The 19,960-nt window shown below is 34.8% G+C and overlaps 1 protein-coding gene across 4 annotated transcripts in view; it reads left to right on the forward strand.

The window, feature by feature from the left end:
- Positions 1–9,640, forward strand: part of LOC128246534 (uncharacterized) — a 63,406-nt gene extending 53,766 nt beyond the window's left edge. For all 4 annotated transcript variants that reach the window (XM_052964778.1, XM_052964777.1, XM_052964779.1 and 1 more), the window contains exons 19-21: positions 1,132–1,201; positions 4,065–4,186; positions 4,479–9,640. In XM_052964778.1, the coding sequence (XP_052820738.1) occupies positions 1,132–1,201; positions 4,065–4,186; positions 4,479–4,655 (369 nt within the window). In that variant the 3' untranslated portion in view covers positions 4,656–9,640. The remainder of the gene's footprint in view (positions 1–1,131; positions 1,202–4,064; positions 4,187–4,478) is intronic.
- Positions 9,641–19,960: the final 10,320 nt, after the last annotated feature.

Here is a 19,960-nt window from a genome sequence, read left to right on the forward strand (position 1 = left end):
TCATACATTGACAGGTGTATGTGGTTAAAGATTGTTAAAAGACCATATCATACATCCACAGGGGTATGTGGTTAAAGATTGTTAATTGACCATATCATACATCCACAGGTGTACGTGTTCATAAAGTTTTTCAAATAATAATTTAGAATGTGCCAATTCTGTACAAGAGCTGTTAAGCCAGTATTTGTGAAGAAAGAGGCCAATATGAGAAAAAAATATTCCAGTATGAAAAAAACTGAGCATCTTTTGTTAATATTTTAATTTGTTTGGTTTAAAAGTGAGGCCAATATCTAATGTTTTGACATAACGTGATCAATATAATATATCACAGTATGGATAACATTGCAAACAGTCTATTTTCTGAAGTTGGAATATGACATTAAATATAGAACGTGCAGTTTCACTAACATTTTCTTGGTTCGGCCAATGTATGAGTATAAGTCATAAATCTAAGATAAGATTGTATTTTTCAGTATAGATATGAAGTTGAAAATTGATAATACCCTTGGTTCATACATTTGTGGGCCTGTTTTATCGAGTACCTGTACAAACCCACATTTGCCATGCATGCATGGACCAAGCCTCCTTTGTTGACAATATTCTTTTCATTACGAATACATGAACAAACCAACCTTTGTCCATGCATGCATGGACAAACCTCCTTTGTTGACAATATACTTTTCATTACTTATATATGAACAAACCCACCTTTGCCATGCATGCATGGACAAACCCCCTTTGCCATGCATGCATGGACTAAGCCTCCTTTGTTGACAATATAATTTTTACAACTTGTGAATTTAAACACCTAGCAATTATTTTGTTTTTTTGGAACACGCCCTCGGGAAAATGTGTGAAATTATGACCTCGAGGAAGTCATAAGGTTTTGTGCATGATTTGTGTATTTGGGATCGGCTATAGTGCTCGACTCCTCAACTTATTTAGGTTTCCATGGAGCGTCAGTATATTTTATGTGAACATAGAAGGAAAAAGGTCCGGGACTAAGCTTCGACCTCGAAGGACCGCCAGTTCTAGAACGACCACCTGTTCGAACAACTGCCTGTTCTAATGACCGCAGTTTGACTGTATATGTATGTTATAACGAATCATTGATATTTTTCTGTATTTCAGCCTTATGCTGAATTCCACATGAGTTCTGACACCGATCCAGAGAGTATTGCTCATTACCTTGATAAAGAAGGTAAACTTTTGTTTGAGTCTATCACCAGCTTTACTGGTTAAAGGGGCTGTATGATGAAATAGCGAAAAAAAAACAAAAAAATCGTCAAAAACTGACATAAACTTGGTATCGATGTGTACGATGCATTGAAACTTAATAATTGAAGTACCACATAGTTTACAATTAATTTTTTTTCGCTGTTTTTTCATATTTTTCCATTAAAAAAGATTACTTGGTATGTCTACCTATTAAAATTCATTCCTTATGCGTGATTGGCTAGTCAATGTTATCACGTGATATTACCAAGTAAGGTAAATAGCTTAAATATTCCAATAGTTAATGGTAAGCCTTCATAGCACAGTGGATACAGCACTGGACTGCAATTTTGGCTACACCAGTTCAAACCCGTCTCCGACTCGATTTTTCTTTTACATTTTGGTATTTTTTTTACAATTATGAAAGAGTAAAACATTTTATTAAATAACTGTACTGAGATTCGTTGGTGCTAATCTGGTGTACAGTCCCTTTAAAGTTCAACACTAGCTTTAACACCAGTTTTAGTTCCTCAACAACCTTACTGGTTAAATTCAACCTTATTGCTTTTTGTCTAGCCCGCTTGCAGTGAGCGAGACATAGTTGTAACAATGGCAGTTACATGTTTATGCATGCATGGGTCGGTTTGGACTTTTTCTGGGCTGTATCTTGATCATGCATGATAGGATTTTGATAAAACCATGAAGGTTCACCATGATGAGGTGGCAAGTCACTCACAAGAATCAGGTCTGTAAGTCAAAGGTCTAGATCTAGGTCAAGGTTGAAATAATCCCTTTCCAGACTGTATTTTGACCATGCATTATAGGATTTTTAAAAAAACGCACTTGCTATGAAGTTTTAACATCATGATTTGGCAAGTTGCTAACAAGACCCAAGTCTGCACCCCAAATGTTAGGTCATGCTTAGAGGTCAAAGGTTGAAATGATCCTTTTCTTGGCTATATCTTGACCATACATAATAGGATTTTTAAAAATCTGGCCTTGAAGGTTCACCATGATGAGGTGGTTTGTCTCACACAAGACCCAAGTCTGCACCTCAAAGATCATACTTTGAGGTTAAATGCCAATATGAGTACTGTTGATAGACTTAACCTTATCAGGGCTGTATCTTTAGTTGCATTTTCAAAGCATTCTCAAAAATCTGATGCATTGAAGAGTATTATGTCTGTGTCAAAGGCTGTTTCAAGGGACTTGACATGTCAACATTTGGCATCTTGTATTCCATTACTGTAGTTTAAGTTCAACACTGGCTTTACTAGTTTAAGTTCAACAACAGACTTACTGGTTTAAGGTCATTACTGGTCTTACTGGTGTTAGTTCAACACAGCCTTTCTTGTTTTAGTTCAACACTGGCTTTACTAGTTAAACAACAGCCTTACTGGTTTAAGTGCAACACTGGTCTAATTTGTTAAAGGCCAACTATGGTTACTGCTATAAGTTCAATACTGACCTTAATAGTTTAAATTCAACATCAGCTTTACTGGTTCAAGTTCCAAACTGGCCTTACCCATTCAAGTTCCACACAGGCCTTACTGATTCAAGTTCCACACTGGCCTTACTGATTCAAGTTCCACACTGGCCTTACTGATTCAAGTTCCACACAGGCCTTACTGATTCAAGTTCCACACTGGCCTTCCTGATTCAAGTTCCACACTGGCCTTACTGATTCAAGTTCTACACTGGCCTAACTGATTCAAGTTCCACACAGGCCTTACTGATTCAAGTTCCACACTGGCCTTACTGATTCAGTTCCACACTGTCCTTACTGATTTAAGTTCCACACTGGCCTTACTGATTCAAGTTCCACACTGGCCTAACTGATTCAATTTCCACACTGGCCTTACTGATTCAAGTTCCACACTGGCCTTACTGATTCAAGTTCCACACTGGCCTTACTGATTCTAGTTCCACACTGGCCTTACTGATTCAAGTTCCACACTGGCCTTACTGATTCAAGTTCCACACTGGCCTAACTTATTCAATTTCCACACTGGCCTTACTGATTCAAGTTCCACATTGGCCTTACTGATACAAGTTTCACACTGGCCTTACTGATTCAAGTTCCACACTGGCCTTACTGATTCAAGTTCCACACTGGCCTTACTGATTCAAGTTCTACACTGGCCTTACTGATTCAAGTTCTACACTGGCCTTAATGATTCAAGTTCTACACTGGCCTAACTGATTCAAGTGTCACACTGGCCTTACTGATTCAAGTTCCACACTGGCCTTGCTGATTCAAGTTCCACACTGGCCTTACTGATTCAAGTTCCGCACGGCCTTACTGATTCAAGTTCCACACTGGCCTTACTGATTCAAGTTCCACACTGGCCTTATTGATTCAAGTTCCACACTGGCCTTACTGATTCAAGTTCCACACTGGCCTAACTGATTCAAGTTCCACACTAGCCTTACTGATTCAAGTTCCACACTAGCCTTACTGATTCAAGTTCCACACTGGCCTTACTGATTCAAGTTCTACACTGGCCTAACTGATTCAAGTGTCACACTTGTCTTACTGATTCAAGTTCCACACTGGCCTTGCTGATTCAAATTCCACACTGGCCTTGCTGGTTCAAATTCCACACTGGCCTTACTGATTCAAGTTTCACACTGGCCTTACTGATTCAAGTTCCACACTGGCCTTACTGCTTGAAATCTAAACAACAAGCTGCAAAAAGTTGCCTTCAACCATAAGACCTGAAGACTTTCTTATCGGAGAATGAAAAATCTTTTTAGCTTGCCATTCTGATTAGCTTGCTGTTGATATGAAAAGGAATGAAACACTGCAATTGGAAACCTTAGACGTCAGTGTTTGTATTTTTATCTAGAAGATGGAGTTTTGTTGGTGTTTCGGCGTGGGAGTGTGGAAGAGAAGTTTCGAATGTCAGACTCATATGCTCATAACCCCTGGAACAAGGTCATCGAAGATATTCTCACTTGGATACCGAAGGTAGGCATGAAATTATGGTTAAATTTTCAAGGAGGACAGTAATGGTATAGGTCTCTGCCGCTTGCCCAAACGGTTGTGGGCTCAATCCCCAATGTAACAGCTGTGAAGATAAGAGCAGTTGAAATAACATGATGTTTCACTAAAAACATAGAAAGATGTTTATATTATTGGAAAGGTTCAAGTTAATAAAAGATTTGTACTGCTATTCATTGACTTAGTAGCGAGTGTTCAAAGTGAGTGTAATATACAAAGTCAGCTCATTACAACTTTGATATTCAATTCTTTCTCTCAGAAATTCGGCATTGGGAAGTACTGTCTACAGTCAGCTGAGGGTGAGCTACTGGACGTTGACACACATCTTGACTCCGGCCCAAGAGTGCTGTTTGTGGTCGAGGGAACGGACAATGATCCCTGGTGGGCAGACAGTGATGGCTTCTACTTCAATCCGAAGTTCGGGGCTCGGAAGTGACTTTTGTGAACATTTTTTGGTGAATTTCCTGCTCTCATTTGCCTTTGGTTTTGCAATGATATGTGCATGTGAGTACATTGGTAAATTTAGTCTTTAAATGAAATAATTAGCTGTTTTTTTAGGCACATGGGGGCTTTTTGTTATGTTATTGTTAATTTTAGAAATGATTATATCTTATAAACATTGTGATAATTTGTCATCTTAAACATTTTTTAATTTCACATACATAATCACATCATATAAACATTATTGTTTTAGCTATGCAGTTTTTAAAGGGGGTTGCCACCAGAATGTTTTTGGTAGCAAGCCTTTGTTCTTATTTGAGCAACATATATATATATAATATATATAAAAACATTAAAATGGTAAAATTACTTTTAAACACTATTTCATTATTTCTATCAAAATCATATTTTTTCAAGATCTTCATTGCACACGCAGTTCAATGTACGTTGTTATCTTAGCACCAGCATGTTTTTTTTGGGGGCCAACCTGTTTTTTTTTTTAGCCCCCCCTGCCCTTTTCCCTTTTTAATATTTTTTACCTTAACATGTTTGAATAAAGGTTTTCGACTGTAGATTTAAGTAATTATTTTTGCAATACAGTGATATACATGTACATTAGAGGATGATTTTGACATTAGATTAACTTCCTTTCATTTTTGAAAATGAGATATTGGAGATTCCAATTAAATGCCCAAAAATTCACTGCTGTATCTACATGTATTTCAGTATTCAACTTATGTTTACACCTGACATAAAATTTTGCATATTGTGTTTGTAACAATTCACCTTCATTCCTATAAAAGAATCATGTTATATTTTTAAATTTTCTTTAAGAATTGCTTACTGAATATTAAGTGTAATATGCACGAGACAATTTTGTTAAATTTAAATGTGGATATATAAGGATCAGCTGATATTTTTTTGCACTCTTTTTCTAACAATTACTGGTAAAAGTATTGTTATACTTAAAAAGTGATATTTGTATTGTGAGAACCATAGATCACTTCATTGTTGTTGATAAAGGAATGATAAATAATGCTTCACTTTCTAAATGTATTGGCAGGTTATACTTGTTTTCTTTAAGTTAAAAAAGAAAAGCTTGAATTAATTTGACTAACATAGTATAGCAGTAACTTTTGTACTTTTGTAACCATTAATTGTGCCATGAACACATATGTTTTGATATGAATCATGCTTTTTTTCTATTATATTTTATTGTTTTGTGAATGAAAATATTTTTTGGAGATCAGCAGTCCCATTCCACTGTGTTGAATTGAGGGAAAATAGAGGAGGTCATTTGATATACAGAATATCTATTTGAAATCATTTTTACTTGGTTGTCAACAAAGAGTGAATAGGCAACCATAACTTCAGCGCTATTCCATTTTAATATATAACCCCAGGGGGGATTTTAAGACTGTTATGATTTTATACCACCCCAGACAGAAGCAATATTACCCTCTTGGGGTCCAAATTAGTTAAAAAAAGACACCCACCCATATACTAAAAAAAATTGCCTTCCCACAGTAGGTTATGTTGTACTGGAATAGCCATCAGTTTAACGAGACTGTTAATTAAACATAGGTCTCGGTAGATCCATGATGAAATCCAAAGTTTGGAGTATCTATTAGTTGTGTGTTTTTTAAAGTACAAAAATAAGTTTGTGTATAAGACATTATTGCAATATCATTTATGGTATTCTTGTGATTGTTAGGATGAATTTTATAGTTTATTTTCTCATGACTATTTTTTTAAAGAAGATTGTCTTGTATGTTATTAAGTCAAAGATTAATGTTGTTTGTGGAAGTCTAGTTGTATATTCAAGACTTTATACTCAAGTGCCTTTTGGTGACAAAAACGTAACATTTGTTATATTTATTAGATTTTTGGTGACTTAGCTTGCATTTAAACAGTATGTGTACTAGTTGACTTGTTAAGAGTCTTAAAATTTAGAAATGGCCATGTTTTTACTAACTGTGATCTGTATTTTACACAAAGAAGAAATCTTAATTATCTTGACCATTAAAATGTGTCCCACAATGGTGGCTGTAAGTCCCATGACCTTCAAAATGTGTCCCACAATGGCTGCCACCATTCCTTCTTCAGAGTGAACAATGACATCATGATGGCTGCTAACAACTTAAAAAGTCGTATTACTATTAAATGTTTTATTGCTTGTTACAGTTCATATTTATTCAGGGGTTCTAATGTTCGGGATTAATCTGGAAGTCAGTGTTTAGAGCTTTTAGTCTTTGTACAGTTTTTAAAGATCCATATATTTGCATGGATATTTGCAACACAAACAGTAGGAAGTATCCTCAAATGATTATAAATCACTTTGGAAACATTTTCAAAAGCCGTCGAAGCCCCTTTACCCAGCTTTGGGCATGAATCCCTCATACTCAAACAGACCCCTAGGTATCTTTCATGATTGACAATTGTAAGGACCCCTGATTATAATTGACCTATTATTGAACTGTTATTAAACTGTTATTGAACATACATTGTTTATGAAGGTATTACGTCACAACATTCCAAATAATCCTGAAGTGCTACTAACATGACAGTGCGAGTCCCCTTAATGCAAGAACTCAGTAATTGCATATTGAAATAGAAGCAGTTATTGAGTTGTGCCTTGTGGTGACCTTGTACATAACGTCTGTTTTTTGTTTGTGTTAGTTTATGTTCGTTTGTTCGTATGAGTTTCTGACACTTTTTGTCACATGAAATCTTCCGGTTAATTATATTGTCTTTTTCTATGCACTAAAAGAGACCAGTGATTTTTATGTTTGTTATTTATCATGTATCTTTATCATGACTGAATGCCTTTAATTTTGTATGCACATTTGTTATTATTTTTTTTTATTCCTATGTTTTTTATTTTTTCTGTCATTGCATAATAAGCTTTTGAAAACAGGTTTTTTAATTGATGCCAGTGAAAGTGGTCTAGTGGTTTACAGGTGCCATATGACTGGTACACAACTAGGGGAACATTATCCTAGCTTCTGAAACAGCGCAGAAACTGACTTATATCTTCTAACAACTGTCTTTATAATCCAGCATTCATTGAAATAGAAGTAATAAAATATTAGTGCCTCCTTGTTCACATGGATGATTTTAGAAGATTTGAAAAAAGAAGAGATAAATTACCAGTAATATACTTGCGCTCAATGGGTTTTGATCCTAATCAACACTCACATTAAGTGGATAATGGTTGCTATTCCACCTGTCTTGTCTTTGCGGAGACAGGAGTATTTATAAAGAGTAAAGTAAAATAAGATCTCTCTTTTTGTTACTGAAATAAATGGAAAACCAAACTCCCATTCAGACCACTCTTCTGCAGAGACAACTGACTATACAGGATTATAGATGAGTACTTATTTCTTACATGTGATTTCATTCGAAGAAGTGTTGTCTCCCCTGGGTCATGCAATTTCATATAAAAGAGATTTTGTATAAAAATCCAGACGAAATTTTCGATTGGATTCACTACAGCTTCGAACTTCGAAGCTGTAGTGAATCGACGAAGGTCTTTTTTTAAAAAACAAACTTTTCTTGAATTAAATTGGGTTAAGCATAGTTTTAGCAATTTCCAATCAAATCTGAAAGCAGAACTTCCTGGAACTGCTAGATGCAAAACACACAACAATTGGGATTTTGTGATCACTAATATTATGCTAATAGTCACCAATCCAAGGAAAATTAAATTTGTTTTGGTAGTCATGTTTTCAAAGTGAAAAAAAAAAGAATTATTAAGTACAGTTTTATTAATTAAAATATTGTGTATATTTGTTTGTTAAAGGGACTAGACACCAGATGGTCCAAAAATCCGCAAATTCAGTATTTCCTCAAAACAAGTCTAGAATTATCAATACAAGCTAAAATGAAGCTGATTAAACATTATTTTACATGATTTAGGGAAAATCTTGTCGCAGTCTCAGTTGAGTTTACATGGTAGACAAACCTAGTAAATTTTGAATTGGAAAAATTCCCCAAAATTGGAAAGATACATGCTTAGTAGGCGATGTGATATATCAGTAAGATTCTTAATGTTTAAAACAGTGATATCATTTTTTGGTAAGTTTTTGACACTTTTCTTTGTTGCAATGCTATCATTTGGTGTCTAGTTCTTTTAAGCACTTTAGTTGTGTGTGTTTTTTGATAATAGTGCTACATAATAATAATAATAATAATAATAATAATAATAATAATAATAATAATAATAATAATAATAACAATCATAACAATCATAATAAAAACAATAATGATTGTAATAATAATATAAAATAGAATTATTTTATTTCTCATTTGATTTATTTTTTGAAACAGTACTTCAACCAATACATTGATATAAGTTCACCGGAAGTCAAAACCACGGATGCATGCTTTTTCTGCAGTGAGTGTTATACACATTGTTTACCCCTGAAAATTTGGGTTCGTATACATCAACATCTGAGTTTGACTCAAAAACTTCAAATTTTGTTCTAATGTACATTTTGTTAGAAGAGCAACATTTGGTTGAACGTGTCACGTATTTTGCAAAGACGATGTTGACTGTAACAATTATTAACACCATTTCGGTAAAAATATCCAAACTCAGACATGGATCGTTAATGAATATATGGAACCAGTTTTATTCAGACGACAAATGGATCTTGAATCTGCCTTGAATTCTGCTATTATTAAGTTGATAAGTTATTTTATTTTGATAAACCTTAAGTTTACCTTATAGAATCACGATTAAGTCCATTTCCTGGAAATAATTCTAGTACTATTATTTATTTTATTTTTTTAAACCAGTAATAAGATTTATGCAGTCACTCTCTTCTGACATAAAATGTTTTCTTTACATGTATAATACTAAAAGTGTATGATTATGGCATATTGTTATGTTTGAAACTCATATTAGTTATGTGTGAAACGCAAAACGTTTATATGCTTTGTTAATTGTAAGTCTGAATAAAGAGTGCATGGAATAAACGGAAATTTTCTTGTCACGTGTCCTGTACAATATGGCGTACACCATACTGCCATAAAGATGTTCTGCTATTTCCGATTCCCATACAAGGAATGAACGGAAGTTTACTTGTCACGTGTCCTGTACAATATGGCGTACACCATACTGCCATAAAGATGTTCTTCTATTTCCGATTCCCATACAAGGAATGCACGGAAGTTTACTTGTCACGTGTCCTGTACAATATGGCATACACCATACTGCCATAAAGATGTTCTTCTATTTCCGATTCCCATACAAGGAATGAACGGAAGTTTACTTGTCAGGTGTCCTGTACAATATGGCGTACACCATACTGCCATAAAGATGTACTTCTATTTCTGATTCCCGTACATGGAATAAACGGAAGTTTACTTGTCAGGTGTCCTGTACAATATGGCGTACACCATACTGCCATAAAGATGTACTTCTATTTCCGATTCCCGTACATGGAATAAACGGAAGTTTACTTGTCATGTGTCCTGTACAATATGGCGTACACCATACTGCCATAAAGATGTTCTTCTATTTCTGATTCCCGTACATGGAATAAACGGAAGTTTACTTGTCATGTGTCCTGTACAATATGGCGTACACCATACTGCCATAAAGATGTTCTTCTATTTCTGATTCCCGTACATGGAATAAACGGAAGTTTACTTGTCACGTGTCCTCTACAATATGGCGTACACCATACTGCCATAAAGATATTTCTGATTCCCGTACATGGAATAAACGGAAGTTTACTTGTCACGTGTCCTGTACAATATGGCGTACACCATACTGCCATAAAGATGTTCTTCTAATTCTGATTCCCGTACAAGGAATACACGGAAATTGTCTTGTCACGTGTCTGGTACAATATGGTGTACACCATACTGCCATAAAGATGTTCTTCTATAATTTCTGATTCCCGTACAAGGAATGAACGGAAGTTTACTTGTCAGGTGTCCTGTACAATATGGCGTACACCATACTGCCATAAAGATGTTCTTCTATTTCTGATTCCCGTTCAACAGTGCGTACACTGTACTCTTGTTTAGACATTTCAATATCTCGAAGTTTAAGATCATCTGAGGCCTTGCTAACGAACAGCCTCAAGTCAAAGTACAGACTCTGACTCAGACATGCACTTTTATTTATTAAATTTCAAAGAACCATCGTTCCATTCGTTCTTCAAAAATAAAAGTGACTTAATTGTACAATTTCAAATAGTTCTAAAATTCTGTAGGTTTCATCAACTTAACCAGAAAGACAGTTTAAATATTTAGATTTGCAATCTTACCACCTGAGTTAGACCTGAGACTGTTCGTAATAATTGCCACAGAGCGAGTGATCATCTCAGATATATGTTAGCTCTATTATTATTATTATACCTGGTCGAACAGTAAGGCCTACAACTTTAGAAGCCATTACTAAATCCCCATGGAACTTGGTCAGAGTTTGTGTATAGAGTTCAACTATTGTTCTGGGTTGAAAGTAGGTCACCAGGTGAAATTCCTGGGACAACTTTGCACAATATGTATTCAATTGTCATGGGCGAAACATTAGACTCACTGGATTAAGTCCAATCTAATCAAATAGATAGACCAAAGAAGTTACGTGTTACGTCAGCTGATTTAATCAACTCTGATTCAGTGGTGACCTGTGTTTGTACCAATCACTCATGAATTTTCGATGCAGGGATTATTGAATAGACTTCTAATACATTTAGGCGCATTGAGTGGTGTATACATGTTTCTACCAATCCGGACTTGGATAACTGGCTGTCTCAACCATTATAGATTCACTTATCTTTGAGGTAAAAGATAAAAAAACGAATGTAGAGGACTACTTCTTGCTTACCTTCCTCACAGACTCATCTTTTGTACGATTAATATATTATTTAATAAGTGTATCCACTGAAAGAAGATTTCGAACTAATATATATCGCACCCCGTTTAAAGTCATAATAATAACCGTCTGGCTACATGGGAAAATATGGGATCAATTCTTAAATCAGAAAAGTAAACAAAGAGTGTCATATTGTTTTATTCAACCAAATAACAGTGCATGCAGTTATTAGTATGTGATGTCATGGTCACAGCTATGCGCTCCAGTAGCAAGCCTGTCAAAGAAATAAAGAAGATTTTGGTTTTCAATAAGTAAACAATTTTCAATAAGTAAACACAAACTTGTTTTAGCATTGAAAAGCACAGTAGATAGACAGGTTCTAAGCAGGACAGGGTGCTGCTTAAGAGGGATAGGGTGTAACGGGTCAATTGTATCGGGTCTTGAAGAACTTCTACATTATGACTTTGACAGGTAATGTTAGAAATTGTGTTTATATTAAGTAATTTTATGTTTTAACTACGAAACCTGTAAAGTTTGTATATATTTGACTACTGTATTATCATAATAAAAGTGTTAATCAAAACAGCAACCTTTATCTTAAGCATTTAGTTCTAAGACTTGCGGATCTCATTGAGGGTAGAAGGGTGCTATAAAAAGGCCAGGATGCAGAAACCTTCAATACCTCTGTTCATCGTTATAACCATTTCAAATGGGTGTTTCCAAAAATGACAGGGTGCAGCACCTTTAGTGATTCTTTAGCTAAAACACCAGCAGAAGAGTGTTTCCAAAAATAACAGGGTGCAGCACCTTTAACTACTTAACTCCTAGCAGGATGCTACCACACAAGAACGCAGCAATCTTCAATAACTCTAGTTTAACTCTAGTGTTTTGTTGCTATCAAAAAGGACAGTGGACAGCTCTTGAGCTTAACCCTTATTGGACATGAACAAATGCTTGTGTTTACAAAGAAAAGCAGCTTGAAGGTGCACTGCCAGTCTGTATCTTACAATTACATGACATTTGTTTGTCTAGTTACTACTGTTACATCGGCATTATTTGAAGTGAAATAATATACATGTTTACAATATACCGAAACTAACATTACAAACTTGCTTTTTTGGCCGTGGAATATTGCAAAACAGGTCATTGGACACTTTCGATTTCAGTTGTAAAAGGAACACAAAAATACAGACTGAAATGACTGTATCTTTAATGTGCTTGAGTTTTTTTTCTACATATTGATACCATTACTATCGCCATGCACTACCCTAACTAATGCTACCAAAACTTTATCACACTACACTACCAGACATCTCGCAAACTGCATGATGAAATGGAACAAAAATTTCTTTATACATCAGGTATTTTAAGTCGCTCATTCCACGTGGTCAGAAGAAAGGGGCAATTACGAACAACATAACAAAGCTACACCTACAGACGCAATATTCATACACAAGAGTACCACACGCCGATGCTAACGCTCGTCCAGAACCATAACTCAAATGGTACAAAAAATGACATTATTAGTAGCTGAGTGTGTATGATTAGGTAATTAACATTTGATGGCATTGTTCCAATTATTTCATAAATCGAAAATATAGGGAGTGTGGCTTGCATATAAATTCTTAGACGTTTCTATTGGTATCAGGAATTTAATAATCAAAAGTTCAAAATCAAACAAAAATAGAATTACTTATTTCTGATGTATATCAGCAACAAGTTTTTGTACTTTACTGACTAGCTATGGTCTTATCAGCTGTCTGTCACTTATAATGTATAAACTGGGTGTATATATAAACCACTACAACAATTTCAACCGAACCCTAACCCTTACCCATGCATCTTCCTTGGGTGGTCATCTTCTAGATTCCTTTAATAAAATTGGTTCCATGCACAACTTTCGTTGCCAAAGCAACTTAAAGAAAACACTTTGAAAGTCTTCTTCTCAGAAACCGCTTTAAAAATCATGTCATAGGAAAGTCCATATGGTGACCCTCTATCATATTCCTTCCCCCCATGATGATTGATGATTAACATTGCCGCCGCGGCTAGTATGGCAATATAAATGCATTCCAGATTCAGGCGCGGACTGGTTATCTAGTGATTGTTTGCGAATTCCACTTAGTTAGTAACATACTAACTGGTTAACTACATAAGACTCGTGTTACCACTTAGTAGGTGATATTCGCAAATCATTAGTAGATAACCAATTGTATAAAGATATTTATAGATAACTGGTAACACGAATCTTATATAGTTAAACAGTTATAATGGTTCTCATTTAGTGGAATTTGCAAACCATAACTAGATAACCAGTTATTACTAGAAACCAAACGTGCATTTATAAATATGTGCGAAGTGGTGACACGAATCTTACCTAGTTAACCAGTAAGTATGTAACTTATTAGCCTGCCATACAAAGGTTACATGATACATAATCCTTGCCCGTTTCCTTCAAAAAAGAGGAGCTAAAATAAAAGGTAAGTACTTACAAGGCGCATGCGGGCGCACACAATAAGCTGCTCAATGGAATTGCTGTGCCTGCAAGACCACAGGCTGTCGTGCACGCTAAACCGCCACCTTCAGACCCGACATAGTCGCAGATAGTCTGAGCAAAATTCGCAACTGAAATATTTTCAGAATTTTAGTTTATTTGTGTATGCATTATTAATTCAACCTACATTTTCAGCCAACGAAATAGCAGATCATCAAGTTCTAGGCTTAATCATTAAAAATGTCAACATTCGCGGATTTTTAAAAATCCGCTTTCTGCCACTCATCCGATACATACTCCCTATGAGAGCGTTTGCGTTGGTAATGGTGTACGCTAATGAGGCTGTATTCTAAGTACGTAATATGACCTGAAGTAATATCATAATGATAAAGAAGGGCTCGTTCACAACGCTAATTCCGCCCATTCCTAATCATCAAAATATTACTTTAAGTAATCTTACTGTTATTTTTTTCAGCCAATGAAACTGCAGATTGGCCATAATTTAATACTCGGCTTATCATTAAGAATTTCAACCTTTGAAGGTGATTTAAGGCCCTGCCACTCATCCAAAACACATTCCCTGTGTCAGATTTTACGTTGCCAATGTGTCAATCCGAATGAGCTTTTATTCTAAGTCAGTTCGCTGAGCCCACTCCGCCCATTCTTAATTACAGTCGAACCTCGTTATGTCGACTTTTTCGGGACCATGTGAAAAAAGTCGAGATAACGAAAAGTCGACTCATCCGAAATACAAAAAAATATCACAAATCCCAACACGTTTGAGTTGGTTTGTCCGCTGTTTACATCCACAATTGAACGGTCTTGTTAAATATTTTCGTCGGGAAAACAGCAAACTTATTATTGAAAAATAAAGTGAAACAAAAGAAGAATTATTTGTGTCAAATTTATTTCTTTTGTGTTTATGGATCACTCTAAACACATATAAAACCACAATTGCATACATTTGTACATTGTAAGATTTTATACTGGGTCCTTCTCTGAATTGGTCGACCAGAGCAGTGGAACTAACATTTAACATTTTGAAGTTATTCTTTCTGTTCCCATTCGGGATTGATATCTAATCAATAAAATGTTCATGTTTATACAATACCAAAGAGCTTGAGCAACACATGTCTCTTTAATTAAATACATAACAAACAACTTTAATTATTCGCACTTACCAATTACATTTTTGTATCCCCCAATTATGACAGTTTGTTATATTGACACGCACGGTATTTTGCGACATGCCGCAAACCGTAATGAATATTTTCACACCTACGTCTCGATCTACAGTTCGACATAAAGAACATAGGAAATGTGTGAAATTCGACCACTGGGACTAAAAAACGAGGTCGACATAGCGAAAAAGTCGAGATAAGAAAATCGACACAAATATATTTATTTTATATAGAATAAGAAGGAATAAATTCGGGACCGGAAAAAAAGTCGACATAACCGGAAAGTCGACTTATCCGACGTCGACATAGCGAGGTTCGACTGTATAAAGATTTTACATCATGCCAACTATAACAATATTCTTATAGTGTAACCGTTATAGATTGTGAAGGTAGTAAGCTACTTTTGCAACAGATATTCCGACCTATCAACCAAACAACCACCATAACTACTAAATAAATAAATCCGCTAGTGTGTATCAAGCAATACTGTGAATATTCGTTATAGACTACATACACGTCCATCTGGCGAAGCGGGCAAAAGTAACTAAGATGCGACCTTTAAAGTCTGTACATATTACACCCGAACATAAAGTGCTTTGAAATTTGATGGTTTGTTTAACTTAAGACTCATACTAATCTTTACACAGAATTCAGCTAACAAGGCTGCAAACAGATATAGCTACACCAAAAGGCATGGAATAGAACCAGTGCCGGTTATATGCCAATTAGAGTGCCTACGTATGTTTAAGATGTTTTGAGTGTTTACGATGTCCATATGTACAATTATACATTAATCAAAATTTAATATTTTTTGGACTATAAATATATATTGTTCCGGTAATGCATTTGAAAAAAACTTTTTTTTATAATTAGTTTACTCTTCCATACCGAAAATACAATCAAAGTATAAGTACAAACATTCTGATCGTAGTAGGGAGCGAACCAACGCCGGTACAGTCAATACATTTTTTTAAAGACATCACTCGACCACAATAACATGTACACTGACTGATGTATATTTTAACCTCTATCGAATATATTGGAAACAACACCTGATTATATCCATCATCCAATCACGCTACAGTAATATGCTGAAACGCGTTACTAATTGTATTCAAAATGGTGGTCTCCAAAGACAATAATTGAACATATATCAACATTTGTTGAAGGTTTCCAGCTGTCTATATCTTAGTTTGGACACCCCAATTGATATACCACACTTTATTTAGTTGTTACACTTTACAAACCGTGAGTCCCTTTAATCTGATGTGACTATTTACCTTTCATTGGTCAACTGTTATTTCCCCATTATACCTTTAAAACATAGATAATTTATCCTTTAGATTGTGTGTTATGATGGTGAGTTTTGAACGCATATTTACTAATATTAGTTCGAGGCCAGTTTAACTGGACAATTTATCAAAGAAAAACATCATCAAATTGAAAGATAACAGCATAAATTGAAACAAAATGCAACAAGAGTTTAAGATTTATATTGTAAACTGGAGCTGCTAATTTTCAAAATAAAATCATTTTAACTCAAAATAAGAGCAATGGTGGCACCAAATTTTTTTATTCTTGGAATGTGATGTATTCTGCATGAAATGAAGTGCTTCTAGTGTCTGTCAAAATCAATATCTAGAGAAAAACAACTTATATTTCCTTGACAAAAATGTGCAAAAAAGTGTTTAAGTGTTACTTTGTGCCTTTGTAATAAGGAATCGTTTGTCAGGCTCTGCACTGAGGGCCAGGGGAATCAGGACCAGTAGACAGATGACGAATTGCATGTTGATCTGGAAACATAGGTGAAATGAACGACAAGCAATATTTCTTTTTTGTTTTCCGTTCACAAGCGTGTACAAATAGGCGCTTGAATTGTCATAATCAAATGTATATCAAAACCTGCGTCGGTATAACATCATTTTAAAACATCTTAAGTCATTTCATAGCTTAAGTTATTGTCTGAAGATAAGTATCGCACTTAATACCAACATAATTTTATCTGAAATACTTTAATTTCATTGATTTTATTGAAAATACATACTTTTATTGTAACACATATATACGTTCCTTTTAATTAAACTATGGAATTTTAGGAAATCGACATTTAAAACATTTAAAAAGTGGAACTGTTTTACTTAAAAATACAAAGACCGTGCCTTCTAAATACAAATGTTTCAGTGGTTTTGCCATAACCGTGTGTAACTTTATTATGTTGTTGTTGTTTTTTCATTTATTTATTTCTATATTAAATTTGTCACACAAGTGTTGCTAAACCAGATTGAACAGCATAGTTCGACATTTAGCTGCAGCACAAATAGCACGTTTTTAATAACGTTATATTCTCGTATTTAGAAACAAAACAAATACCAATTCAATTAGGACACAATAAATTTGTATAAGATACTTATAACAAAGTCCTTGGTCTACTGTTACAAATAGCTCCAATAGTTTCACTTATTCTGTAATTCTTACTTTGGAGCAAGCAGCGACGGTGACAAGTCTGACAGAACAAACGGGAGGACCTTTTATACCTCTGACTATAAACAAGGGCACATACACTTTTTTCTACTGTTATCTTTCCACAGCCCAAATCGAGCCTTAATCTGTCGTCCGGTGCATGCACGAAGTTAACAGCACAGCTGCATAGCAAGTGGTCTATTGTGAGTTATCTTATCTGTCTGGATTGAAGACTTTGAATAAAAAAGTGCTAATTCTGAGATAAAATTAAATACAAATGCCTAATGTCAATATGTGAGTGCAACTTTAAAGAGAAGACAATTACATATGGTCCCATTCAGATAAATTAAGAGCCATAACTCCAGTGCTAATAACACAATTTAGAAGTGGATAAAGATAGTATGCCAATAATCACTATAAGGATAGTAAATATCAAAAAGGAAATGCAGTTAAAAAAGTAACTGGGCGGACAAAGCGATTTTTTTTTAAATCTCGAGTGAAATTGGGATCTAGCTTTTAATCAAACTCATTCGAGCTATAACGCTAATTAACAGGGGATTAGTATACAGTGTATAACAAATGCGAAACCATTCATGCAAACCTAGACGGAATTGCATCATTTTGTAATTCCTTGACGCATGCAGTAATGTTTACATTTTCTATCTAAGCCATACAAAATCGTTTCTGTTATTACTGTCCATGGACATATAATGTTGGACTACTTGATCGAAAAAAGCAAAAACACATTTTATATGATCAACGTTCTTCTCGAAAATTTCCCATGATCAACTCGCTTAAATACAAGTTTTATTTGAACTCAAATTTCAGTGGAAATCTATCTTACAATTGAAATTGGTTTAGAATGAACTTAGGAGGCTCTAGTGTCAATATTATACTTAGGATATGTCACTCGTTTAATATTCGCTTTTTCGGTGTTCATTTTTTCAGGATAGCTAGATAAGTTTCCATACTAAGAGTTTCCCCTTAACATAAATTCATTTTGGTATGGCCTGAAGGTTTGAAACTGCAAAAAAATGCCTCACATGTATATATTATAAAAAGTTAGAAATATGTTATATTATTTAAAGCTTAAAGTAACATTAAAGAATATAAACAAAGAAATACAAAAATTTGTCTTGGTTCGATCAAGGACTACTGGATTAGGTCTTTACAGCTGGACAACGGACGAATAGATATGTAGCAAAATGTAACAGGCGAATGTGTCAATATTGCACGAAAATCTGTCAATAAATGTGTTTTGTCGACGCTTTCACCTCGCTTTCAGGCAAACGGGAGTTTGTCCCAATGATATTTCTGTCTGCAAATGAGCTTCGAAGCATTTTAAGGTATTGTAGCATTCAGTGATCGTGACCTTTGCCTAGCCCCAATACACCAAGTGAATTCCGAATAAAGTGCAGCATCTGCACATCAACTTCACCCATCAGCATCAGCGATTCGGCTCAAACAACAGCAAAGGTTCACATATAATACACAATTTACATTAAATATTACTTATAATTTACTACAATACAAGTTTACACCAATTCAATGAGGTAAATTTCATCCACATTGCTTTCTTCTACCTACTAACATTTCTTACTTTCTCAACTAACACCCCAAAACTGAAAAAAACTCAAATATTTTTTCATGATTCAATTTGGTGCACGACATTTGTAAACTATATGAATATATGTATGATGTACATGTATATTTCAGAAAACAAAATTGAAAAAACAACAACAATTTACATTAGTTTCACATCAACTATTGCCTAATTGAACGCTTTGAAGTGCCGAAAACTTACTGTTCGGAACCAATTTGGGAAAGGTACAATTGACTGTCTCTTCGAGGCAAAAAGGAAATTTGATCGTCCTTTTATAAGCTGAGTGTTGACTAGGCCTATTTGCAAACAATAGCACAAAAATAGCTGTAAACAATTTAGTTTGAAGCGACGGAGAGCAAAAATGTTGTAGGTCGTGGTATCTGCACTGTGTTTACCACTGAGAGTTGATAAGCGTTTATGAACATGCACAGGTTCTATATGAAGATTGCTCTATATCGTATAAAATGTGCTGCCATTCAACCGAGATGGCAAAAAGAAAAAGCATTTATCGTTAGCTGTATATTGTTATCATTACAATATAGCGTTGCAAACATCGTAACTTATCTCTGGTTATAGATATATGTCAAAGGAGGACATATGTAAAATACTTACTCCGTCAGACTGGTGTGAACTCGTCTAAAGCCGAGCTAAAAAAATGAGTGCGTATATTATAAAGATATAAAAAGTCGTATAATTGTAAATATGGCTCTCCTACAAACGGAAAAGAGATAAG

The sequence above is a fragment of the Mya arenaria genome, chromosome 9, assembly GCF_026914265.1.
Source record: "Mya arenaria isolate MELC-2E11 chromosome 9, ASM2691426v1".
Taxonomy (NCBI): domain Eukaryota; kingdom Metazoa; phylum Mollusca; class Bivalvia; order Myida; family Myidae; genus Mya; species Mya arenaria.